A 27,037-nucleotide genomic window follows, 5' to 3' on the forward strand; every position below is an offset into this window, starting at 1 on the left:
GTCACAACTCGATAAATAAATTGCATATTTATTTAAGCATAAACTTACAATGTACGGTTGGACAAAAGTTGGTTTTGCAAATTAAGATTAAATATTAAAATATATCATACTTTGGATAGTTTATGGTATAATCTTTTTGGCTTTACCTGTAAAGCTAAATTAGGCTACCAATATGGTTAACTACGAGATGTGTGTTTAGATTTAAGCTTTAACCCAAAACCCCAAGAAGTCGTCGTTGCCGTTTGTGTTTCCATTGAGCATTAGTTTGCTGATTACATTTTGTCATCCAGGCTGTCGTAGAGCTCTGCATCTGTGGGTATTTTGTCGGTTCCTTCCTCCACTTGGGGTGGTGGCTCCTTGCTGGGATCGTAGACCTCGAACTCCTCGAACTCAATCTCATCATATTTGCGCCGCTCGTAGATGCTCTTATCATTGGCCACATAATGCCGAACTACGGTCTTGTCCACCACCGAGTTACTGCTGCTGGCATTGCTCAGTCGACGCTCTGGAATCGGGGCAGTGTGTGCAACTATCGAGGCCTGACTGTGAATATCAACGGGCACAATGATTTGCGATGGGGCGCCCTTCGTCAGCTTGATGGTGGCCTTTGTCACGGCTGCTTTTTCCACATTTTCCTCAACTTCGCGCAGTTGTTTTCCAATTTTCTGGCGCGGAGCTTCGATGGGCTTGCCCTTGGGAGAATTTGTCGTTGTCTTCACCAACGTGTAGGCCAAGTCAACGTTTTTATTGCGGCAAACTTTGTTGGCAGCAGCAGTCGCAGCGGCAGTTTGCAGGATATTCTTATTTTCAGTCGCATCGAGGCGTATGTTCATGGCTTGACTTTCGTATGTGGGCACGGTCTCCACAGCGCCATAGCCATTCTCCTCCGGCCGGCCATTAAAGTTTTCAGCCTTCTCCTGGGACGCCTGGGGCATCGTGTCTCCAAGCACATTGATGTGATTATTTACTGTCACTTGGCGGCGCGGCACATCCTCCTCCGGCTCCTTTTTCGTTGACGTTATCTGACTCTGACTGTTGATGGTCACTTGGACATCATTACTTGCCGTTGTCTGATTCGCCTCAAAGTGATGTACCATTTTTCGAACCACCTCGCTGTCGGCGGTGACCTCATCTTCTCCAGTTCCGGCCAACTCCAGGCGACTGCTGCAGCTGTTCGACTTTACCAGCTTAAATTTGATGCCTGTACAGTAAAAGAAAGGAAATAATCATTTCGGTTTTATGCTGTCATTTGATATGATGAGCACAAGCTGTGGCATGAAGTTATAAAAATATTTACACTGTATATACACGTTGTCCGTCAAGATTTTGCGATAAAACGTATTGTTTACTATTTAATAACTTGTTAGTGACTTGGATTACAAAAAGTATTAAATAAATTTGCTAGATAACTCAACTTTTAAAGCAAAAATAAATCTTAATAAACCACTGAACAAATGGCACAAATGCCCTCAAAAAATCTTTAAAATTGTTCATAACGAGTGTGCACTTTGTGCAACCGAATTATGAGTATGTGCCTGGCCAGGATGATTACCCACCTTGATAAGAGTCCTGCTGCTGCTTAGCTGCAGCTTGTTTGGTTTGCAATCGATGTTCGCATCTCTCGCTCGGGAGGCACACATTGCAGGCCTCGATTTGACGGATTCGGGAGCGGGTGGCACTACCCGTCATCGGTTGAGTGGTTTTTGTCGACGGAGCTGCGGTGCTGGTTGCGGTTTTGTCCAGCACTCTTCCTCCGTAGTAGGTGACAGTTGAGCCGCACTCCCTTATCTTGGCCAGCACGTCCTGAAAGCAAAAGGAAAAGATTAGATGACTGGCTGCCATCAAAGGCTAATGGTCCATAAAGCCACACGCAAAAGGACCGCACCCCCATGTGCTAAACAAATATAAAAAAAAAAAACCTAAGCTTACGCAACCAGTAGCTCGAGCTAAACACGAAATTTCTCCATTTAACTCGAATTAATTAAGTTTGAAACTTTCAAGGAGCTATATTTAAATGAATTGAAAACTATCAAATAAGAAACACGAATCTCCAAAGGAGCTAACTTAGTAAATGAGTTAACATAATTATCGTGTCTAAAATATCTTTTAGACATTAAAGTGGTGCGATTATCATGAATATAATGGGCTTATCTCAAGTATGTCTTGATAAGAATAATATAACAAGTGTTCAAGCTAACTCGATTTTTTCTGTGTACTCACATTGCTGACGTAATAATTCTCGCACATGTCCTGCTCCACATCGTCCTCATACTGGTCATCCTGTTCGTCGTCCTCTTCCTCCAGATGTTCTCCATTTTCCTGCTGCTCTGAATTTCCCAAATTATTTTCATAAATTTGCCGATAAAGGGATTCATTTGCTCCTGGTCCTCCAGCACCCATGCACCAGGTACGTCGGCTGGCGAATTTAGCTCGAGCTTTGGCATTGGCAGCATTGCTATTGTGCCTCCGAACAACGTCCTGAACATGGACATCTTTGCAGGCCATCACCGGGGATTCCTGATGATGATATTCCCCGCAGGGGGAACTTAAAACACCACTGGAAATTCCACTTGATAGGCTGGCATTGTCCCAGTGCTTCGCCTTGTGCTCCTCCAGCATCTCCATGCCTTTGGGTTGTTCTTCTGCTCCTCCATAACTCGTATCAATTGTCAGGTATCGGTAACCCCTAGCTCTCCTCGACTTGGGACTCAATTGGCAGGCTGAGCCACCAAACTTTTGCTGAGATTGTACCAATAATCCCTGACCGGGAGTTGGCAGGACATTCTGCTCAAAAAAGCGACGAACATTGCGAACTGTGTCAGGATCTGGTAGCTCATCTTCGTAGAGCTCTCTGTTCACCCGCACGGGTTGGTAGAAGAAATGTCGTTTGGCAGCCGCACCTCCCGTTTGTTTTTGCCGCGTTTTTCGTGGCTGGGAAGCAGAGGCATTAACAACCCGTGGAGGCTTCGGGGGTGGAACAGTCGTAGGCGTAGTTGTAGAACCACTGTTAATTCCCACCTGCAGAGGTCGTTCTATCTTGGTCCTTACAGGCTCAACTATCACCACATTATTGTTGCTCAGCAACTCCTGGAAACTATATTCCTGCAGGTACTGAATTAGACCATCAAACTGGGCCTCCTTTTTATTTCTGGTCGAGAGGAAATTATTGCGAATCAGTTGCTGTGACTTCAGAACCTTATACCTTATGTGATCGAACTGATCCTGATCCTCATCTGGATCCTCCTCTCGTTCCGGAGCTGCCTTTACAATGGTGGCTTTTTGGGCACCCTCTCCTAGTTCTACAATTTCAATTGAGGGATGTGGCATCATGCTGCAGAAGTCATTGCCAACAGCGGATTTATCCGTGCCTTGTGTTGTGGTCTCTCCACCCAACTGGAAGTGAATGCCTGGCTGGGTTTCCTTTGCCGGCTGCTCTGTTTTTAATGTTTCTGGTTCATTGCCCGCAAGTTTGTTCCAATAGCATCGGACTGCATCCACTTTCTGCAGATATTCATTAGCCACCTCACCACCCGGCGAGCTAATTGTGCTGGCTATGCTCCTGGCACTGCTTCTTCTTCGCAGGGTGCCACCTGCTCCTCCGCCCGCAACTCCTCCACGCCCATCCACCACATGAAGTATTTGGGGTCGTGACATTTTGCCCCTGGAAAAGCTCGAATCGCTGCTGGAGGAGGGCAAAACCCTGACAGGTCGGGCCTTGTAAATTGGGGCACCAGTGCTGAGGATGCGATGTTCCAGCGGTTTGCCACTCGAGGAACTCACAGAGCGGCGAAGAGGGCGCTGAACGAGATTACAAGTTGAGCTTGAGTTAGAATTTGTTTTCGGGCTGGGTTTGGGTTCAATCCTTTGGCTGGTTTCCTTGTTCTCCTGAATTGCCTCCTTCTGGATGATATTGTTCTGAGCGTCGGTGACGATTATTTGAAAGGATGGCTTTATTTGCTCCTGTCGCTCGCGGATTTCCTGGGCACGACGCTCGATTAGCTTGCTGAAATTGGCCACCTCGATGACGGGCGCCTCCTTGGGTTGTTCCGGCTGTGAAATGGATACAGACAGATTGTCCTCCTCTTCTACATCCGCTACAGTGTCCTCCTGTTGAGACTCCTCGGTCAAAGGTGGCGGCGGTGGTGGCAGTGGTTCCTCTTCCTCGTCGTCCTCAGCCTCTTCCTTTCTAGAAACTTGCTCTTTTTCTTTGATTATATCTTGAGATTTTGTCGTCTCTTTCACTTCAATTTGCCGCTCCTGTGCGGAAAATTCCTTGTTTATCTTTGGCTTTTCTCTTTCCCTTTCCTTGTCCTTTTCCTGAAGAGCCGCTGACGCTTCTTTTTCACGTTCTCTTTCCCTTTCCTGGTATTCCCTTTGCCTGGCTTTTTGATGGGCGCGTCCGAAACGTCTAATGGAATCGTACGTTTCTGCCCGCGTCACCTGCTGCTCCTTTTTGGCTTCCTTGCGTTGCTGCTGCCTCTGCTGATTGTAGGATGATCTAAGCTCCTTGTCGATGCTCTCGCAGACCTTCAGACTAACTCCTATGTTAACATCCGGCAGGCTATGATACTGATTCTCTGCGAGATTGGACTTGTTGGCAGTGACCACGAAGGAGTCGGTTGCCTGGCGTTTCAGTTCCGGCGGCTGGTGCTTGACTTCCTCCTGTTTGAGCTTACGTTTTTCCACTACAGCTAGGATATTCGGTTTTGGAGTGTGTTCTACCTTCAAAACTTGCGTAAAGATCTGTGCCTCAACTTTGGCTGTGGTGGTTAACAGAGGAGCAGGTTGATCTTCTTGATTTGTGGCCTTTTTGTGCTGCTTCGCTTGTGGTTCATAAACCGTGTCCTCAATTGAAATGTGTAGTAAGCTGCGGGTTTCCAACTCGCCACTTTCGCCACAACTAGTGAAAGTTCTCTGCTCGAAGGACTCGCAACTTTCGCCAACTAAAGTACAATCTGAACTATCTTCTGAGGAGAGGTAAACAGAATCATAAGCTATTAGTTTGTCCAACTGTTCGTTGTGGTTTTGCCTTAAGGTGCTCTCACTATCGCTGGTCTGTGGTTCCGTGGGCGTGGTCAGACTGTCCACAACTTCCTCTCCAGTTTGCTCCTCCTCGCCCTCCTCACTGCTCTCGAAACGTGTCCTTGTTGTGGTCGTAAGACTTATGATCTCGTAGCTCTCCTCACCGTTGTTACCCTGCTGGTAGATCTCCTCAATGTGGGTTAAGTCGTATTCCTGTTCCGATAGCGATGGACTATCGGTCTGATCATCTGAGTTACTGGTTGTAGTCTCTGGGAAAACACTACTCTGACTGTGTTCTGGACACGATTCTCCCCCAGTGTCGAGGTGTCGTTGCAGGCAGTTGGAATGATGGTTATTCCTTTTTTGCTGCTGCCGCCTTGATTGATAAATCCTTGGTCTTTCCTTTAGCAAACTAGCTGCCACCTGTTCGAGAGCTTCGAATTCCAGGGATGATGGTTGCTGTTGATCCAGATGGTTCTGATGCAATGAATTTTTGAAGTAATCCGAGTTCAAGCTCTCCAAGTCGCTCTTGTCGTTGTGCCAAGGATGCAATTGCTCACTCAGATTCAAAGCCAAGGCGTCCAAGCGTTTCAGATTATCATAGTAGACATCAAAGTCACGCGATTCTCCACTAAGCCTATGTTGCTGCTGTTGATGTTGCTGCTGCGGCTGGTGCTGCTGCTGTTGTTGCTGCTGATGCGAATCGCAAGTGGCCGAGTTGCTTCTCTGGCTCTGGGTGTCATCCGCCGTAGGCTGATCCGCTGGCTGCTCACCCACCAAGGTCGCCTGATTCGGTTTGCCGTTCAATCTGCAAGTGGGAGAATCGAAACGGGAGGATGAGCTCGTTAATGATGCCATTGTTTTACATGTGGGCCTATCATAAGTAAATTACATCTAATGGAATGATGAATGCCCCCTGCACTTCTCCAACCATACTGTTTTGGCCTCGTTCGAAGACCCTCAATTGCAAGTAGTTTCAGGCATGTGATGTCTAAATCAATCAATCCGCACAAATCAGATAAATCAACAGAAACCCAACTAAGAATGTCAGGCAGTCAAAAGTGGGTTCTTGTTTGTCATTCAAATGGGCATTCAACTGCAGCAAAAAAAAAAAAGAGAACTGCGACAGGTGATTGATAGAATTGTACAGGCAAACATGAAATTAAATGTGTCAAATCGGTGACGAAGGTATGGGCCATAGAAAACGTTGCAATTCTAATGGGAGTAGCGTTTAAATGGATTGTCAAGTTTGTTTCTTTTTTCTTTTAGTTACAGTAGAACTGTGACTGCGTGCAAAAAGCAATTTGTGTTCAATTAAAGATAAACAGAAGCATTTAAAGAAAGTGTAAAATATAAAGATTTAGATATTCTAAATTTTGAAGCCATTTAATGAATTCAATTTTATTTTTGTTTTATTTATTTCAATTATTTTTATGACTGGCTTTCAATTTAATGTTTAATTGCCGTGATTTTAACCACGCCAATAATTCGTGGAATAACGAATCAATTTCATTCACAAACTACTGAACCTGCAATAATTATCTTTATTGATTTCAAACGAGCTCACTTGTCAGACTCTGGGTCCAACGGCCATTCAATAGCTAAAACCTCCATTATCCCGCATCAAGAATGAGCCGTCACTTTGGACTGGATCCGTTTCAGTTGCACATTGCTCTCGGGCGGGCTTTGTTGATGGTTTACTCAGCCACTTGACGCGACGATTTGCGGGAAATTAAATAAAAGAATGAAAAGCCCCCGGCACAGAGTGCGACAGAGCGGGAAGGATGCGATTCCAAGTGCAGTGGCAGCTCGACAACTGCAGATGCCATTGTCAGGATGCGCAGGATAACGCGTGTGTTAATGGCAGGACGAACGAGTGGCGCGTAGCTAAAAGCTTTCCCGATTTACTGTCACATTCGCGCTGACTCACACCACCTATACGACTCATACATGCAGCTACCCAAACAATTGACAAACAACAAACTTTTGCAATTTTAATTAAACAACGAGGGTATAAACTAGCAAATGTGATATGAAAAAACCCAACTTCGCACTAAATTTTAAGTGCTCATAAAAACGAAATGTTCTTATGTAACGTGCTTAACCGTTCGATAGTTTGCACTTTGCAGTTGTCACCAATCTGGCTTAGGTTAAATCGACAACCGCAGGTTATGTGCAGCAACACTGACCCCGGGATAATGACCCTGACAGGCCAGTCAGGTTCAGAAATAAAAAAAAGGCGCACACAAACCACAGAAACCACCACCAGCACAAACGGAAAATGAAACGGCGACAACAAACCGACCGCAACAATTTGGCTGGCGGCTTTTTTTTGAATTGTTTAAACTGAAATTTGTGCCGAGACCTGTTGAGCTTGCGGCGAGCGTCGCTCAACGACTGACGACTGGCACGGCCAAAATCAGCTCAAATCGCGCCGTGCCTACGCGGCGTATGCGTGATGGCCGGGCCTTAAACACTTGAGAGCAAGTCAAAGCTTAGCTTAGCTCTGTCCCACTTCTGCTTAAAGCTTTAAATGTAATATTTCTAATCTCAAAGAGGGATATGAGAAATATTAATTTTAAAAACTTATCAACAAAAATCTGTACAAAACATATTAAGAATTGAAAAACAAAAACCTGTACGATTTCATTTACATATGTAGTGCAGTGTTTGTGACTCACTTACCGGGGCGATTCACGGAAAAATCCGCGATTAACGAGCCGGGCACGCGGTATTAGCTGCGATCGGCGACGACTGCTGTTGGCCGATCCAATTTGCAGGTCGCTAAATGTCTCCTCACGTATTACGGCCAAACTGCGCGATCTTCTCAAGCTGCACGATTCGCTGCCCAAAATGTCCAGCAGGGCGTTTGCAGCGGCAGTGGTTGCGTTGGTGGTGGCACTACCATTTGCCTTGTTGGCTACTGTGGTGGTTGTCTCCTTTGATCCTACAGCCGTTGATGTTGCAGCCGAAGGCTCAAAGTTGTCATTGATTGGTAGTACTGAGAAGGAAGAAAGTACAGGGAAAAATGTAAAATATTGCATTATTCAGTTCATATTTTTTATCACGTCTATTATGACGCCACTCAACAACTAATAAACTACGAAAAAAAGCATTTACAAAAATGTAGGTCAATTTGGCTTTTGTCAGCTTTTGTTGATAGTTTAACAAATTGTATACCAAAACAAATATGTGCCTATAGCAATCCATTATTTTGCACGTTAATTCAAGTATTATTAATTGAATTTGTCTATAAATTGTACGATTGTAGTAAATCATCAAATATCAATATCGAGAAGATATCAGTCAGACAATTGAAATATTTATGCGACACTTAAACTGATATCTTCATCATCTTTCTTCATTCATCCGACATGGCCGAGTGGATCCAATCCACCCGAAGGCCGCCACTCACCCGCGTAGCTATCGACTTGGTCGAGCGGAGCTTCCGCATCGAATCGCCAATAGAACTCGGCGATGTCCAAGGCGTTCTCCTCCCGCTCGAGTTGCGTGTAGTCCAGCGATCGGGCGTTCCTCAGCTGCCCGTTTCCGCTTCCGGCCCCGCCCACCCGGCACTGCGTCCAGTGGGGCTGGGCGTGTGGATGGTGGGAGTGCAAGTTGGCGTGCTGCAAATGGTGGTGACTCTGCTGCTGCTGGTGGTGGTGCTGATTCACCTGATTGCTGTGGTGGTGGTGCAGCTGCTGCGAGTGGCGACCTAAGCCAGTTCCAGCTGCATCATGACAGCTGGTGGCCAAGTCGAGATGGGAAACGGATTTGTGCGTGTGTCTCCAGCCAGCGGCTCTCAACTGCGGACACCTCGGATCGTGTGTGGTTTGCTGGTGCTGATTGTTGTGGTAATGTCCACCAGTGGTATCCTCTAAACGCACCCGATCCACGTAATTGTGCTGATAGCTATAGCTGTCCTTGCCTCTGAAAAGGATAAATATGTAGAATTATTAATAGCTGTGGTTTGACTATGAATTCGCAGAAGGGCATTAATCATTTTTATTGCACGTACGAACAATATTTTTTGCAATCCTTTAATATTCATATTATTTAGCCAAGCTTTGTAGAAATTCCGAGGCCATAATTTACAATGGTATTAGTTTTCAAGCCATTAACATGATTTTATGCAATGATAAGAGCAATATATTTCAGTGTATTAGTATATAAGTTTAAAAAACTTATTTAGACAACCGATACTTGGACGATAGCACTTGTATCTTCTGTTTTCGGCTAGAAAATTCATTTCATTCGGTTGAAATAGATTGAACATGTTGAACATATGAGAAATTGACTATATTTTATGAGCCATTGCCACCTGTCCGCCAGTTAAATTAAGCTCCAAAGGTTATTCTGCAGTCGTAAACATTAGTTTTCTTTTCGACTGGCATTGCAATCATTCAGTCGAGCGAAACGCGAACGCAGACGATCCACAGACTCCACTATAAAAGTCAAACAGTTTTACGAGAGCAACGAGAACAGAAAAGTTTGTTCCTCGAAGCGTTTAAGCCAAAGGACTCTTTGCTTACCACCTTTCGCCACCACCATTACCAATTGATGTGTGCCTGTGTGATGGTGGGTGGTTGGGTGGTTGGGGGAGTGCAGTCTTGACTGATTGGGGGAAAATTGCTTAGCCAGCAGCTTTTTTTACCTGAGATGCCAAATGAAGCGTGAGAACCGCGCCATCTGCGCCTTTGCCGTTGTGAAATGCCGGAAAAGTCAGAAAAGCTATTTGCCATTTGTAAAATGGAAAGCGTCTGCCACGGATTGGCAGATTGATTGCGGAATAGCTGCTGTAGTTTGCTTGGTACTGGGAATTCTGCGTAGTACTTTTGAGTTATTGCCGCAGCATCGCATGCACTGGTCATGGTTTGGAAACATTTAAATGTTTCTAATAGATTGTCCTAACATTTTTTGCTCTTTGTCTTAGTTTAAAAAATACAAATTTAAGTAAAAAAATAAATTGAAACTTCCAGGAAAACTTTTCACAGACTAACAAATAATAAAACGAAAGGTAAACGAAGAGTATATTAATTATTAAGAAAGTTTTAAGAATCGCGAGAGCATACAATACTAGCTCTGATAACCATTTTGGGTGGCCTGGGCTACTAGGCTAACTTTCCGACTAATCTCCGCCTAATTTGCATCCCACAAAATGCTTTCCAATGCCAAAAGTTCAGAGTTGACAGCAGGCATTTTCCATTTACCCGCTGCAATAGTTTCCGTGTTAATTGCAGCTGTCTCGGCATCTAACTGCTCATTGCTCCTGTGTGTCATGAGTCCTCTTGGAAAGGTGGCTTGCGGATGTGGAGGAGCAGGATGAGCTGGCTGGAAGCTCAGCGCATTTTACCGGATGGTTGCATTTTAGATGCGAGTCATTACAATTGCAAATGCTGCCAACTAATCCTTAACTGTGTGCGGATTCAGGATTCAGGCCGCGCCATCCTGGCGGCTCTCCTGCCGTTTGTCCTTGTTCTTGTTCCTTGTAGCGGCGCCTGGTTTTATGGACCAAGCAGCTGACATAAAAATAAAAAATAAAGAGCCAGAAAGTGCTGAGCACTCGCACTCTACTGCCAACTGTTTAGCATTGGCCTGGCCTCATTTGTCCTGCTCTATTGCCGGTTCCATTACGTTTTTGGCCAACCTACATTTAGGGTCTAACAACTCACACACACATGTACCAGGATTGCTAGGGTTAACTGTGGACGTTCATTCACTCTTTTACCATGGTTTTTAACCATTTTATACCACATTTTGTTTGTATTTCACTTAAAAGTTAATTAGGCGTATGTCAACACTGTGTGGAATGCGTGAAAATTGTTTTGTTGCATGTTTCGCAGCAATATGGCTTCAACGATAATATCTCACTTCTTTTACTTTCATTTTAGAGGCGCCAAGAGTTGTTTTTCCGCTTTCGTTTCCTTCCGATCAAAATCCTAAGATTTTAATTACCCCAGGCAATATGTTCGTTCGGCGCTGAATATAAAACAACTTGCTAATTGCTTTTAATGCCATTTTATGACTGACAGCGGGGTTTATAAACATTCTGCCATACTGCCATTCTGTTTTCGCACAAATACAAATTACGAATTCAGTTTGCTTTTCCAGTCACGTGTTCGCTTTTTGTTTCGTTTAAACTTGATTTTTATTGTGACACGCGCCGAATTAAATTTCTCACTTTTCTACAACATCTGCCCAAGGGCAATAACAAAAAACAAAAACGCATCAAAAAAAGTCAATGCGATTTGCGTGCGATTAGAGAGCGATTTTCAACGCGCTATTGAAAAAAACCAAACAAACAAACAGCCTCTAACGGTTTTAAATAAATAATGAGTAAAAAGCTAATTAAAACTTAACAAATTATTTAGCACAGCTCAAAAAAAACACAGTACTGTTGCTACTGGCATTATCGAAACAAAGAAGCTGAGGCCTTTAAATATATTTAAGAGCAGCTAATTAAATTATACCACAACAAAAAAAATAGGAAAAATGCAGTGAAATAAACACGTTCGTGCCAAAATGGAAATGGCAAAATCGCGCATGACAGCGCCAAATTAATTAACACAGATATCTATTGGATGAAAAACAAGCAAAGCGGCAAACCGCCGAATACCGATTTACATGAAAAGCATCCCAACAAACAGCCACCGGAGCATAAACTCGCAAAAAATAAATACATAAAATCATTCGCAATCGGCATCATTCTCACACGGCCGGCGGCCAGACAATAGGTTTTCAATTGTGCAAAATAGAATTAATATAAAATAAAAGAACTGGAATAATCAGAGCGTATTGTTCAAGACCCCCACCGATCTGAATCATCTCTCATCCATTGCGATTGTGCCGAAAATGGTAAACCCAACAGCAAAACCTGTCGAAATGTTGCAAGAAGATGGGGTACGGCCTCCAGCGACATTTCGAATGACATTTTCCGAAAAATACGATATTTTTCGCTTGTCTGCCGCAACATCGTTACTAAAATCGCTGTAGGTCAGGAGAGTTGGAAATAAATGCTAAATCAATTTTCTGCTGCTGTAACTGCGGTTGCCCGCAAATTGCATTTCAGCCAACATCTCTTTCAACGCGGCCCGGGCTCATAAATTAAGCGAAAACTTGGTTGCTGCCGGCTCTGTCAATGAGTGGACAAATAAGTTGGCCATTTGTCGCAGGACACTCAATCATCGAAAGTGGAAACTGGTAATGTACGGCTATAAGCAAACTTAGCTAAGGGGTCGATACTACCGGAATTAATGGTTTCCAAACAACTAAATAAGTGTGTAATTTGGGGCTACCTTTCGGTTTGCTTACTCAACTTAATAATATTTAATATGTTGGGAAATGGGGAGTTTAGGCCGCGACAATATAATTTGATTGTAAATTATGGAGCTTTGTAACGTTTAAGAATCTCTCGCTAAATATTAAAGACATTTAAGGTTCTCTATTCGTTTGACATATTAAGTGACATATGCCCAAGACAATGTTCATTTCATCTTCCAGTTTGTCTCCAGATTTACCCCAAGTAATGGTTAATTTTCCCAAACCCAAATGAATGCAGCATCTTACCCAAATGATAAATAAATTCCTTAAATCATTAATGCCTGTAGATTAATGGTTCCTTGCATTGATTCCTGGAGGCTTTTGTTCACATGCTAATGATGATTTCTTCCATTTATCACATATATTGTCTCACACACAAAACAGTGTTGATGTTACTTGGGGTTTTGTGGGTCACATTTTGAGTCCACAGTGCAAATAAATAACATTCATCTTGTTCGCTTTTTGCCACATCCCATTTTAGTCCAGTTGAATGCTTTCTATTGATGGCGCCCGCCTTTGCACAGTTTGTTGATTTTTGTGGTTAATGCAAAATTGAGTTTATTGTCCATGAAATGGGTAAAAAGCTATAAATACCGTGAAAGAGAAAAACGCGCGCGGTTTTTTTTTCGATTTATTGGTGGTTGCTTTCCACCGGTTTTTACTCGGTTGTTACCGCTTTTACGTCTCTCGATCGACTGAAGTGGTTAAAAATGTTGAGCGCATGCGCGGCTGCATTTCGTGGCAAGTTGGCGACTGCGCAGCAACTGCTCTGCTGACGTCTAAAATAATACTGTTCATTTGTTTGTTATTATTTTGTTAACCTTTTTCAGTGGCACGCTGCCCCGCCTCCCGCCTTTTTTCTCTTTCATTGTTATTGTTTGCCAGCAGCAACAATGAAGCAATTTTGTGTCTCGAGTTTCAAACTTTTAGCCACTTGCATTGGTTTTTATTACCAGCCGAGCTGCGCCTCGTACTGTTAATGAATTTTTCCAGCTTAAGCGCAATGGCAAAGTGAAAAGTAATTTGGCGCCCAATTAAACCGAAACCCAGTAGCCAACTCTGCTCTCATTATCGAGTCGAGATGTTGGCCCCCAAAACTGCAATTGCCGCACCATCAAATACCAATTTGTAATCCGCACGAGGGATCTGCGGCACGAGGTGAAAGGTCGTGGAAGCCCTTTCTTGCTGAAACCCTTTCGCCAGCTCCCTCTGGAGATGATGCCTTTTGAATGACAAATGAGCTAGGTCTGCTTCTGTTGTGTTGTTAAACTCGCTGAGATAAGCTGTTAAGTTCGTAATACAGTGGGTGAAAATATGATATATCGTTAAATTAATTTACCTGCGCCTTTGACTTTAAACTCCATATATCATGCACTACAAATTCTCGCAATTATTGTTGAACGAGAGTTAGTTTTTCTAAATTTGCGGCAAAGTTTTCCCGCCACACTTGAAGTCCCAATTTGGCCCACTGTGTGTGGTACCATGTGGCAATGCTCGTGAATAATGCAAAACAAAAAGTTCCCAATGGCAAGGGGTCGGCTGGATGGGCTTTGGGCCCGACTCTCTGGCCTTTCAGCCCCAGCAATGAACTCAAGTGAACTGTGGAGCGGCAAGTACTGAACCCTCTTCCCCCACACCCCACACTCACTTGCTGCTGAACTCTTGACGCTGGCAGGTGTTTCGTGTTTCGTCATCGGGGAGAGCGGCGTCACCTAGTCAAAACTCGGAATTCGGGGCTCCAATCTGCGAACCGCTCGCCGCACAACAACAATGCCGGCGGAAATGCGTTGCTCACTTGTAATCAAGTAACTCGAGCGGATGGCATCGCGTTGCTCATCATAAAGCGGCAAAAACGAAGTATTGCAGCACTCAGTGCACTGTGATAAACTCAATTAAACAATGTCTTTAATTGAACAAAATCTCTATATATATTCATATAATTTTATAATTTATAATACATGTCTAAAAGTACACACATGAAAATCCAACTTCAAGATGTCTAAAAGTAGGCAATCAATTATGATTTTCCCTAATTGAAGTGTGACTTTAAGCCATTTTTTTTTTGCTTATATTTTTAAGTGAATATATGATTTATTCTCAGTGCTTTGTCGCTCTTAGCCATTGAGGCAATGAAAGAGTGAGGAAGTGAGGCACTGAGGCAGTGAAGCGCAGAGCAGCCGTCAAATTGATGCAAATGCCGCGGACGGGGGGCAAAAGAAACGGCTCCCAAATGGGCCGAATCACTCTCCCACACTTGCTGTCTCTTTCTCTGCTTTTGGCCAGCAGCTCAAAATGAGATTTTAATATTGTGACATGTGGCCGCGATGAACGCATGTGTCGCGAACAGAGTTTTCCCTCATTCATTTCACTTGATTTTCCAACGTGGTCGAATTGGTTGCCATGCACGCATGGCTCGAGCTTTTGATTGGAGGTTTCTGGTGGGAATGGGCTTCCTGTTTTGTCGCATGGATATACATATGTATATCCAGCTTTCTGCCCAGCCAGCGTGACCAATGAAATAATTTGGGCTCTTTTGGAACCCTTTCATTGCAGCAGCGCTCACAAAAGAATTTTTATTTTTAAACACGATGTACGATTTTTATTTGGCGGCAAGTGAGTGGCTTTTTGGCGTGTGTGTAATGAAATAAGTCAAGTGTGACTGGAGATGGTTTTTCGGAAATATTTTAAATGGCCTTTGAGCGGAACTGGTAAATAAAAGTTCTAAAAGTTGAACGGCAGCACAGATGGAGTAATACGATTTTTAATTGGCAACGGTGTGTTGTAATACAGCGTTAAAGTTTTCTTGTAAAGTCTTCAGCATATCATTGCATTTTATTTATTTAGTTATATATAAAAAGAATATAAGGAAGTAAAATGTCTATAAATTGGGCTTGATTACGTTTCAGCTCTCGATCTTCTAATGGAATTAGTTTGAGTAAAAATAAATTACCCACAAAAATACCATTCAAACACCAGTGCTTTCTATCCCTACTATATAGTGTTTTTGCCATGCTTTTCGCAGAAACGAACGTTCCTGCCAATTTATCCAACATCAGAGGCAGCATCACGTCCTGCATAAATTGATACGAATTACACTTGTGCACCCCAGATGATCCTTTGAACTAGAAAGCTTCATACTTGAGCTACGCTCGAACCCTTCAGCCCTCGTCTGCCCTCTGGCACTATCAAATTAAATCCTCCAGCGGAATGTTTTATATGAAGACGTGTTTCGAGATGGAACTGCGTGTTTTGCAGGCGAAGAAACAGCAGAGACAACACTGCATTTGAGCCATTTGGCAGTTGCCAGAGGTATCGTTATGCAATTTAAATTTTGTAGAAAGGTGGGCATTTACTTACTTCTCACTGCATATATTAAATGAAAACCCTGATTTGTGTTCCCAACTTCAATGTGTATACAACACTTTTTCCGCTAGTAAATATTTGGGTATAATAATTACTAAACATTAGAAGTTCGCAAACAAATTCCCTACTAATTAGTTCAAAGAATTTAAATTAAAACTTTGAATTGCAGTAAACAACTCTTTCAGAAACAGAGCTGCTTAAATAGTTCAAAGTGCATCTTGAACAAATGCAACGAAATGGAAATGAGAAATTAAAAATTAGGACAAATGTTGCAAATCTTCATGCACCAGTTCGGCATTTACTATTAGCCTTGTTCCGAAATCTTAAATGTTTAGCGACTCGTGGACGCTTCTTACAAGTGCCAGGATCTCTTGAATTCCCAAGTCCCATCTCTTCTGTCTCCCCCGAAATAATTTCTCCATGTTCTACAACCCAGAGCTTTCATTCAAAAATAAGCGTTCTGTTGGATTTTCCAGCTTGTGTATTTTTCTGCGCCTTTTAAGTTGCAAAAGCTGCAACAAAAAAAATGCTAAGCAAATGCTGAAAAGAGCTGCGAAAGTGCAGCCAAACAATAAATAAAACATATGCCTTCCGTTTCTATTTTTCTCCTTTCCATTCTACTTATACAGGCCCGCAGTGCATAAAAGCCAACTTAGTACCTTGTTTTTTGTTTGGCTTGCCTTTTTTTTCATCCTTCTTTTCAGAAAATTGCAAACTTGTTTACGGTGTTTTGACACATAAACAAGCATGCATACATTCATGCCGGACGGGTGGGAAAAGTTCCTTTATTCCGAATTATTCTGGCACTGCTTATGGAAAAACTATGACATCTTGTTAGGCCATTCCGAGCAACAGATGGCTTCCAAAGTCAAGGCAAATATTGGTCGAAAAGTGTATCAAGTGCACTTGGAAATCTAAGTCTTTTCCTGGCAAATAATATGAGCTTAAAACTATACTTTGTGGAATTAGTAAAGAAAAAACATTAAACTTTTCCTTACTTTTTTAGAAATTTTACTTTTTAGCATATTTCTGATTTTATGTATTTAGTTTCTTTCTGTGCCGCATTATGCGCAGCCAGGGAAACTATTGTAATATGGTAAATATTTATTTTCAGTCAGGGAAATGCAAACACGTGCAACAAATAGAAAGCAGAGTGTCTATATAGTCAGATATGCAAATGCGGTAGGTGCACATGTGCTTACTGATTCGACAGCCAGTCAGTCAGGCGATGGATGTACCATGAATCCACGTATGGCTTAGTGAAATGCACTCAGGAGCGGATTCTTGAAAATAAGAATCATGATTTTATGTGAACTAACTTGGGAAAACAGTTAAAGGAACTACTTTTAAACAACTCTGAAATTGGTAACTGCAGATAAAAAGTTAAAGGATCTAAAGTCACAGTCTAGTCTTAGATACATTTTTGCTAATAGTTTTTAACCACCCCTTGCATTACTCCAAGTTGCCTCGTGTACTCCATTAAATTACATTAGCTGGAGCCTGGTGGAATGTATCTGGTTCTGTTCGCTTGTCAATTTGTGCATGGCATTAATCAATTGCATGTGCAAGGCGAAATCTGGGCGGGATAATCGGACAGATGATGGAGGCTGGGATGCTGAATTTATCAGACAGCAGACACGAGACTGGGGAAAATGTTTAACGCTCCGCCAGACATTGACAATCTCGATGTCTGTTGAGCTGCAACGGAGGAGGGAAAGAGAGGCAAAATAGCTGGGTGGGGAAAGCGATATTTGCTCGTTACGCCTTTTGCCTGTGCACACGTACAAATAGACATACACAATACGAAGTGCAAGCGGGCTGGCAATTTTGTATAGCCTGCTCCTAGGCGTTTCGCTTTTCCTGCTTTCCTTGTCCTGGGCTCGTTTTGCGGAAATTGTCTCAACTCTTGCTTCATTTCCGTGGGTTTTCCAGCGCGGCTTGCTGCTGCCATTTGCACACATTCAGCGGCAATTTGTGGGCTCTCCATCATTCCCGCTTTAGGCCCATTTCGCTTCATTTAGCCGCCTTTGGCTCGTTGCTCCTTTTTCACTTTTAATTCTTAGTGTGCAATTTAGTGTGAAATATTTATTATACAGTCAGACAGTCGTCGTCATAAACCGCAGGTGTTGTGGGCGGAGATAAAAAATGCAATTATTTCGTACTTTACATTGACGGCAGACGTACAAACTTTTTTCACATTCTAATTGGTAAATTGTTGGAGGCTAAACTGGCTATCCTTCGTCTGTCTCACTCTCGCAACTGACAGTTTTCCATTTTCCTCCTACCAATTACTATTTTTGTTGCTGTCAAATTAAATTTGGTGAAAGTTTAGCTACCAATAGACGAGTTGGTTTTTTTTTATGGTGGCTGTTGCTCTATTTTCGGTTCGGTTTTTGCATGCCAAAATGTGCTCGAAACTTTTTTAATGAACATCGAACGTCCACAAAAAAGTGTATGTCCTGGAAGAAGTAAGCAATGGAATTTCACGAAACTCCCGCACTGAAAGTCAATCCAGTTTGTTCATCCCAAGTTTAGAAATTTATTGTGCCCTTACAACATCTCTAACCATCTCTTCTACACTTTTACTCTTTTATTTACAGGTGAGTTGACAGCGTAAAATAAGACTAAGATGGGCCAAGAGAGAAAAGTACAGAGAAGTATGCCTAACACGTAATGCTGACACCAACACAAACACACATACAATACAAGCACACCTGCACACTGTACCTGTACGAATCCGTCACCCAAAAACACTGAAAGAAAAATCCTTGTATGCAAAAGAATCCTAAAACTTCTTCATAGGTTGTTATTTCAAACTTACAAAGTGAGAGATTTCAATAAAAAAAGTTGAAACTAACAGTGAAATCTCTGAGGTGTTAAGCAACTTTTACGAAAGGGCCTTAACACCCTTGGGATTTCTTTGTTACCTCTTTCAAGTTCTATTTAGTAGTTGTTTACAAGATTTTTTTCCATTTAAAGGATTTTTTCTCAGTGCCCGAACACAAAGACATTCTTTTACACAGCAGTTACCATAAAAATGTAGAGCTCGAATGATACGTGACTAAATGTTGGAGGCTGCCAAAGGTTAATCTTAACCCATGCCCCCATTGACATATACATCCGTTCCCGTTCGTCCTGTATGCATAAATCGATTTGCCCAGTGGCCAAAAAGTTGTCATCGAATCGCGTTTGTATCTTTAACATCTTTATGTAGACACCTCCGCCCACATGCCCGCCACATATCCCCCATTCATCTTCCGTTTCCGAGTTGCCAAAAGCCCGTCGATACATTACCGCCCCTCGGAACACGTATTCTATATGCAAATGAAGCGACTGCCTGTCGGCTTTTCAGAAACTCCGTGTGCGTTCAGCAGCGGAGGCAAAACAACGCCGTCGAAATAATGGCGCAAAATATGGGAGAACAAAACAAGACTTTCGGCTGCCAACGGGATCAATTCGATTTTGGCCAAGCAGAGGGGAATGTATCGAAAAGTGGGCGAATGTTTTCCGGTAGTTGCTGGTGGCCGAAACACAGAAAAACGACAAATTTTCTCAAATGGGATGTGGCTTAATACAACAGGGACTTTAAATTGGAGCTTGCAGTTTTTAAGAGCTCGAAAAGGCACTATGCAATCTGGACTGACTTTAAAATATACTATAAATGCATATCTGAATTTAGGAATTTAGTTTTTAATGCTTAGATATACAGAATAGATTTGTAGTTTCAATTTAAATTTTACTCAATTAATACGTTTTTTACTTGCGGTTGAAACAAGCAAACTAAAATGAATTCCAAATGTTTTCAGCAGCTATAACTGCTCATTAATATAGTGCTTTTAATATGAAAAAGTTTGAATTTCCCATGAGTTCTTAGTTTAGACATCAACTATAGAAAATCGAGTTGTGATGAATTAAATGAAAATACTTTGTTGAGAATGCTTATCATTATAAACTGGAACACAATAAAGCCACCAACACATCGAAGGAGAAACGTAGAAAGCCATTTTAATTGCTTTCGCGCAACCCTCGTCAGTTTTTGGAGATTATGCACTTCGCCGCTTTGATGGCGGCAGATTGGAATTTGAGTAGCGCCAACAGCTGTCAGCACGGAGCAGCTGCCACGCCCTCGTGGGCAAAGCCCGCCCCCATAAGGGCTCATACTGAATGAGTGCATACTAGACGCCACGCCCCGTCCATCTATTCCGTTCTTTTTGGCCATGTCCTCCTCAGTTGTGGCCTCAATTTGGCTTTTCTGCCATTTAATTAATTGGCAAAGTGTTCCATTTCTGGCGGGCATCTAAAGCTATTTGTTTTTTCCGCACCGTCAATTAAATTCGCAAATCAAATCGATTTAAAAGTCACCGCCAAAGAGAAGTTCACTAATTATGTTTGTGAAAATCATCACAAATTATTTTTTCCATTTTCACTTTTTTCTCAGCCAGAAAGTTTTCTCATGATTTTTCTGACCTTTTTGCGGGTGTGCTCACCCTTGCACAACTTTTGATAAATTTTTTTTTTCCTTCACTTTAGCAGAAACACCTGAAAATTTATTTGACTTCGTTTTTCACTGTTATTTCTCATTTCTCGTCTAAAAACATTTATTATTTACAATTCTTATGTTTTTTTAAACATTTCGGCTTGTCGCTTGGTAACTTTATTTTGAATTAAGTCAACCCTTCAAGTGTCACTTTTCAAGCTCAAAATTTATATTTGCCCTTACAGCTTATGCTAGCAAATCCTTACTTTATTAAACACTAAAGTTGCCGAGTCAGCCCAAGCTTAAATGGACGACTTTTGAACCCTTCTGTCTTAGGCTAACATTTGTTACATCCACAAAATGTGTCTCCTTCCCTAAACCGCAGTACATAAATATCGATGTCCAGTTGAGGCTGATTAGAGAAGGGAACTAACTGGGTCGGCGGTTACTCACACGCCAGCAACTTTTATGGCTTACCAGGAAACCCTTCCCGTCACATACGTCTGCAAGGATATTTTATTAGCTCCCCCTTCTCCGGAGTACTTGACCCAGAACAGAATCCTTGTTACACTCGGCAAAGAAATGTGGGTTCGGTTTCGTCATTTGTCTTAAAGGCAAAGTGGCAAATGTCACGATTTACACAAGCCCCTTATTGAATTCGATGTCGTCACTTACATTAACCTACAATTTGGTTCATGAATCAAGAATTACGGTGGCCTGAAGTCTATGTGTTATTTTTCCGAGTGTGGTTATGCTGTAGCTGGTTGTCACTTACCGCTTTTCCCGCTGGCGTGACGACGACGACGTTTGTGACGTTCGAAAATATCCGTTGCCCATCGTGCCGCCATAGCAGAGGCTGTGACTCTGTCCGGAGCCTATTTTGACGTGCAAAATGTGCCGGACTCGAAGGTCGACCTTCCACGGGGAGCTCGTGTAGTTAATATTTTCGTGTCGGTGGCAGGCGGCCTGCAAGTGGAAGATAATAAAACTGCGGCTTGTCATTTAATTTGCGTAAAGTTTGTGCAATTAAATAAACTTGCTCAAGGCGGCTAAATATACACAGACACGCGAAGCACAGGGAGCAACATATGGCAGAGGCGTTATCTATTTAATGAGCGACCAAGTGGGCGAATGAGAAGAAGCAAGCATCCTTCAGGCTCCACACGTCACTTGGCCCACTCAAAATGTCGCCACTCGACGGCCTCAATGTCCTCGTTGTCGCCACGTCAAGTGCTTAAAGAGTTCAACGAAGCGTTCTTGGGGTTCTTGTCTTGTTTTCCCACCGGTCCGGGAATTACATACCGTACATACAGGGGCAATCAGTGTAGTTGGAAAATGCACACAATTTCCGCTCGCTGCGTCCACAGTCCAAGGTGAGGAGCAGAGTTGGGCAGTCAGTTTGTTCGGGGCCAAAGGCGGCGCCTCAAAGCGGAGATTTTACACAGTACATTGTTTTAAAAAGAAGTGAACTATAAAGTGCACGTAAAATCGATTTTCAATGACAGAGAGAAAGAGGGATCTGCTGAACTGGCAATGACATAAATTTGATATACGAAGATATATCAAAGATATGCGAAGATACCTGCAGTTTATCGGGAAAACTGGGACGATAGTGATACTTTCCTATATCTAAAAGTAAAATAGAATACAAATATTCAAATATAAACTTAAAGCATTTGATTTATCTACAAAATATGAACGTTTGTTGAATGAAAAATGTGTGGCAAACATTATCATCAAATTGAAACACTACTAAAAGCCAAATTATACCCAGTATATCTAATAAATGTTCTCTGCAGCCTTGTTTGTACATTTTATAGACAGAATATTAAAGTTGTATCTTAAACACGACAAATGCATTACCCTCACAGTGAAAATCATACCATATTCTGTGGCCCCGGTAGGCCCTCCTTGCACTTATAGATCATTTCAATTTTTAATGTAGCCTCTAAAAACAGATTCCCACTGCCGTGGACTATAAACGGCAATGTGTTCATGGCCATAAATATATCCCATGTGCCATCCACCGATTGTGTCCTTGAGCACTGCGAATGTGCCTCTCCAAAAAATAAATGGGCAAAAGCATTGCCTACTCTTGTGCGCCAGACACTCGACCAAGTTGCATTGAAGTTGCGCCTGCATTCTATCCCAGCACTTTGTTACACGCTGTTTGTCTTGGCCCGCAGTTTGGGATTATTGTGCAAACTCCGCAGTTGCCTTTGGCTTATGGCGCAGAATGGGATCAAGGTGAATAAAATAGGAGCAAATGCAGTGAAATATTAAAAGGCCTAAGCACAATGCAAAAACACAATGCCCGCAAAGCGGTTGAGGTTGCGGTTTCTGCGGTACCCTCCTCTCTTTCATTTTTTGTATGCTAAAACACACAAAACAGCACCCACAGAATCAGCCAAGCTTGTTGAATTTTCCGCATAACTCTCAGCGCTTTTCGCGTTCTTTTTTCATTAATTAAGCCTTTACTACTTTAAAGTATCCCTACCAAATTCAGTTGTCTTCAAGCTCAGCGGCATATAACCTAAGTTATATTGTCGTTTGCTGAAAATGAGAACAAATCGATTTTCAAGCAAATAATTTGGTTCGGAAAATCTGGGATTTTACGGCTGGCACTGGAAGTAAACAAACAAACCGCCATAATAAAGGGCCAAATAAAATTGGATATTTCAAAAGATTTTCTGCTGTCCTGCAATTTCATAAATATTTTATGAGCTTAAAGGCGCATTGATGCTTTATGAATGCCCGAATGTTGTTGGCATTGGGGTTTTGTATCTGTATTTGCCCTCGGCTTACGCATATTTTCCCTCTTTCAAAGTTTTCCCATTTTATATCATGTTTTGTTTTCCCCCTTTGAAAAATTCGCTCTTGCTTAATTTAAATAATGTGAAGCAGTATGAAGGGATTTTATTCATTTAGATGGGCGCTGTATTAAGTTTAACTGTGGCCACATTAATCAGGCGACAGGATAACCAGTAGAGGCGGGGAAATTAGATTAGTCGCTTGAAGCAATAAATATTATGCAGAAAAATCGATAGTAAATAAATATAATACTGCGTAAATTATGCAGTTTTAAGTATCTATCCGATTTTGACGCAACGTTAAGTATTTGCTTAATAAATAATTTAAAACTTTGATGTGGCTACTTTCACTTCGAATAGCATCTTATCTCAATCATTCTCATCGAGGCAATCAAACCGAAGCCTCTCCTCTCGTTCATTGTGTTAATTTGAAGAGTGACAATGGCATTAAATTTAATGTGCATGCATTTCTTTTGATGGCCACGCCCCCTGCCACACCCACACCCATTCTACCGCCCCTCATTTCTGTGTGTGCGTGTCATTTCCGGGTCCGATAAGGGAAATGTTGTGACAAGCCAGAGGCTTCTTTATTTTTTATTTTTCCCAGCTTTTCTCTCCAGCGAATGCCTCTCCATCAACATTTTTCGTCATTCACAACGTGTGCTTTTTTTTTCTGCTGTATTTTTTATTTTGTTAAACACATTTTCAACTCGCTTTTTTATGTGCATTTTTGCGGCGTTAACTGCACGTGCCATCATTTTTACTGCGCTTTTTGTGGGCGAGACTCCTTGGGCTACCTTTTTGTGCTGCTTGCTTTTGGTTCATTACCAAAAAATAAAAAAAATGAAAGGGAAGGACCTGTCATTTTGGCACCTAGGCCAAGCCCAGCCCACTGATGGAAAATTCTGTTTAATTTCTTTTTTCGTATCTCCTTTTTTATTTCATCACCTACTTTTTGCGCCTCTGCCCATGCCCACACATAATCATTGCCATCATCCCAGATATCACGCGACTCACTTTGGCCGAGCTGAGGACGCGGCTAAAAGCCCTCGGACTGAGTGCAGCGGGCCGAAAACAAGTCCTAGTTGAACGGCTAACAAGATCTACTACCTGCAGTGCCACAACGTTGCCAAGAACAACAGGTTCCAATTTGTCGCCGGAGGTGTTCATTGGGGGGCTCGTAAATAATTCCAACACGACCTCTGAACCCAAAAACACTGTTCAACAAAATGGTAGGTAGAACTGGGACCAATTCAAATCCCCAAACACTAGTTTACACTCGTTCTGCCAGTAAATTGCCATTTAAATGGTGTAGTTCAACATACTGAGCATAAAAAGATAAAGTTGTTTTTACTCTGAAAGTATTGAACCCAAAAACTGCACTATTAATCAAAATTGAATTAAGACCACCTAATTTGATGCGCTCAGAATTTATGAAATGTTCGCTTTGGTAAACTAGTGTAATCAGCAAAACAGAAAAATGTTAAAAAAAAAGAATACAAAACGGAAATGTCGCCTGGAGCACGGAAAACCTTGTGGTCTTCACTTTGTCATTGCCATCCAGCTCTAAACCCGCCCCAACTTACCCGCTAATCGCTCGGTCCTGCGCTTCCTGTGTCCTTTTAGTTTGGCGTGATTTTTCACTTTTTTTATCGTTCAATTTAAGCGTATGTTTTTGGCGAATATTTTATGCATGCAGTTATTTAATGTTGTCAACCGTACTGGGGTGCGGTTCTTTTAATTTGATTTAAATGCAGGAGCACACACAAACAGGTTGGCTAAGGGGGAAAAACCTGGCACGCAAATCTTGTTGAAAATGTGCGACAAAAAAATTAAATCACAAAAAATATGCAAACACGAGGCGGCGGTTGCCGGAATTTTTTAATAATGCACAAAGGACGATTTTTGCCGGCATTTCTGTTTGGGCGTGTGGGTGGCGAAGGACATTGCCATGTAATCATGCAATGCTCATGCACAGACACACGCACCAACACTTGGCTCAGTTATTTGCTTCGCAGTAATCCTCGCACATATGGAAATCACGGCAGCCTGAAAGTTACAGGACATTTTTCGAGATTGCGTCGTGAACTAGAAAAATATAATTTAAGCCACGAGGTGAAGTAAGTCACCTTATCGAGAAAACGAAACTTAAGTGCTGGTGTTTAATTCTAAAAACTCCACCAATCCATTCCCCTGGGTTCACAAAATTTAAATAATAGTTAATTGCATGATATTTTTAATTAAATGTGATAGAATGATTTAAATTTCGTTTTCTGTCTTGTACCTCCACTGTTACACCAATATCGTAACCAAAAAAATTAAGTATTGAAAAATATTTCCATGTAAAATCCTTCAATAAACTAAGGAAAAGAACTCCGTTAAAATAGGGATATTATCACGTTTTAGAATTATTTAGCAGAAACTGCTTACTGCTTAATTTACTGTCCTTGATGAAGAATTTGATTGATGTGATGTTTCATGAATTTGCCCCCCGTGTATATGGAAAACTCTACCACACAAAAAGGAGGCGACTGTTATAAATTTGTGGGCTGATTGCCGCTTGCAACCATTTCCTGAACCGAACGGAAACGGTCGCCCCGTTCAGGTCTAAACTCTGGCCTGATTTGGTTTGCCAGCCACGTGTTTCCACTCATGCACTGTACACTGTACACACACTGTGTGGTCGGGTTTTTGTGCGAGTTGCCTGACACTTGTTAGCCCTGTTTTGGCAGGGATGCGGAAACTGGCTATTAAGTTTTGATGAAGCAAAGTTGCGGCCTATCAAACCGAAGCCGTGGGCGAACATCTAACATGGCATTATCAATGTTAGCACGTTTGCTGTCTGCGGTTCTGGTTCGTGTTTTGCTCAGAACTTGTGACCACACTACATAAAATGATATACACAAGTATGGCAGGTAGTTCATAGTTTTCCTTTATATTATTAGTCCTTCTTTGTCGGCCAGCAAAATCTGTGACAGCAGCACAAACTTTATTACATTTTGCTGACGGCTGTCATAGCTTGTAAATTAAACTTTTTCGAATGCTATATGGCCTCTTCATTTATCACACGATGAATGTCTCTTTCACGCACGCTCTTTCCGCACGATAACAGTCCAATAAATCCAATTTTTACCACCACACTCGATGTGTATTTGCACAGTTTCTCGCTTCACTGAGAGTAATGATATTAAATAGGTTTGCATTTATAGCTGTCTTGAATGCCACGTACACACAAATTATCCGCCACTCAAATGTCGAGAGATAGAGACGCACACGTCTGCTAGCGCGAAAATCTGAAAGTTAACTGAAAATTAAAACAAAAATCTGAAACTATCAATAAAAGCCGAAGCAGAAGCCTACGGAGTAGGCGAAGAAGCAGAAGCAGCAGCAGCAGCAGCGGCAAAGAAAAAGAAAACATAAAATGTTTAAAATCCCAAAAAATCAAAGTCCATGAAAATAATCATCGTAGAAGCCAGCGAGCAATGAGCGCCAACTTCTTCATCGACGTCGACGGTTAGCCAAGCTGCAACAGCAACAGTAACAACACTACTTACCCACATTTGGCGCCGACTACAATTGCTAATGGGTTGAACAGACCCAGCTAACACTCACAATCAAGCCCAGTTGGTAAAGGCGATTTAAACTAATACACAGTGAGAAACTGTAGCAAGAAATGTGATTCCCTCTATTAATGTTTACTTACTTAAGGATCGTGGTAATAGATACCTTTTATCTCTTATAATATATTATATATTTGCTAACCTACATTCCTAGTAATTTCTCTCCGTGTAAACTATGAGAAGAAAATCTTCATTAGATGTCGGTGGTGGTGTGTTGGTGGTTGCATTGGCGTGTGGTTGCATCGCTGGCTGCTTGCATGAGTGGCAGCGATACAGATAAATATATGTTTGTGCTACTTCATGGCTGCATAAATCCCACATGCGACAAAGTGAAAACTTTTCGTTGGCCGCTTGACTGCCCGAAACTGAGTATCATCTTCAGGGGGAAGCTGCAGCTGGAATGCGATTATATGCCGCTAATTGAA

General features: G+C 42.1%; 2 protein-coding genes across 11 annotated transcripts in view; one reads left to right on the forward strand and one right to left on the reverse strand.

Annotated features, from left to right (window-relative positions):
- MCU (Mitochondrial calcium uniporter) overlaps window positions 1-27,037 on the forward strand; it is a 43,203-nt gene that overhangs the window by 12,433 nt on the left and 3,733 nt on the right. The window contains exon 4 of one of the 8 annotated variants that reach the window (NM_206280.2): window positions 23,994-24,224. The exons of the other annotated variants lie outside the window; for them this stretch is intronic. Coding sequence (NP_996002.2) covers window positions 23,994-24,224 — 231 coding nt within the window. The remainder of the gene's footprint in view (window positions 1-23,993; window positions 24,225-27,037) is intronic. 8 annotated transcript variants of the gene reach the window in all.
- Window positions 27-26,309, reverse strand: jv (javelin). 3 transcript variants are annotated; one of them, NM_001259720.2, is made up of 8 exons: window positions 26,222-26,309; window positions 20,958-21,148; window positions 8,438-8,952; window positions 7,708-8,023; window positions 7,328-7,387; window positions 2,221-5,830; window positions 1,557-1,803; window positions 27-1,201 (listed from the first exon to the last, which is right to left on the reverse strand). In NM_001259720.2, the coding sequence occupies exons 2-8, from the start codon at window positions 21,017-21,019 to the stop codon at window positions 273-275; spliced, it is 5,739 nt and encodes a 1,912-aa protein (NP_001246649.1). In that variant the 5' UTR covers window positions 21,020-21,148; window positions 26,222-26,309; the 3' UTR covers window positions 27-272. The 3 variants fall into 3 exon arrangements, with proteins under 3 accessions (NP_001246649.1, NP_001246648.1, NP_729175.3); NM_001259719.2 differs by lacking the exon at window positions 7,328-7,387 and adding an exon at window positions 24,565-24,798; NM_168171.4 differs by lacking the exon at window positions 7,328-7,387.

Source organism: Drosophila melanogaster, chromosome 3L (genome assembly GCF_000001215.4).
Source record: "Drosophila melanogaster chromosome 3L".
NCBI lineage: Eukaryota > Metazoa > Arthropoda > Insecta > Diptera > Drosophilidae > Drosophila > Drosophila melanogaster.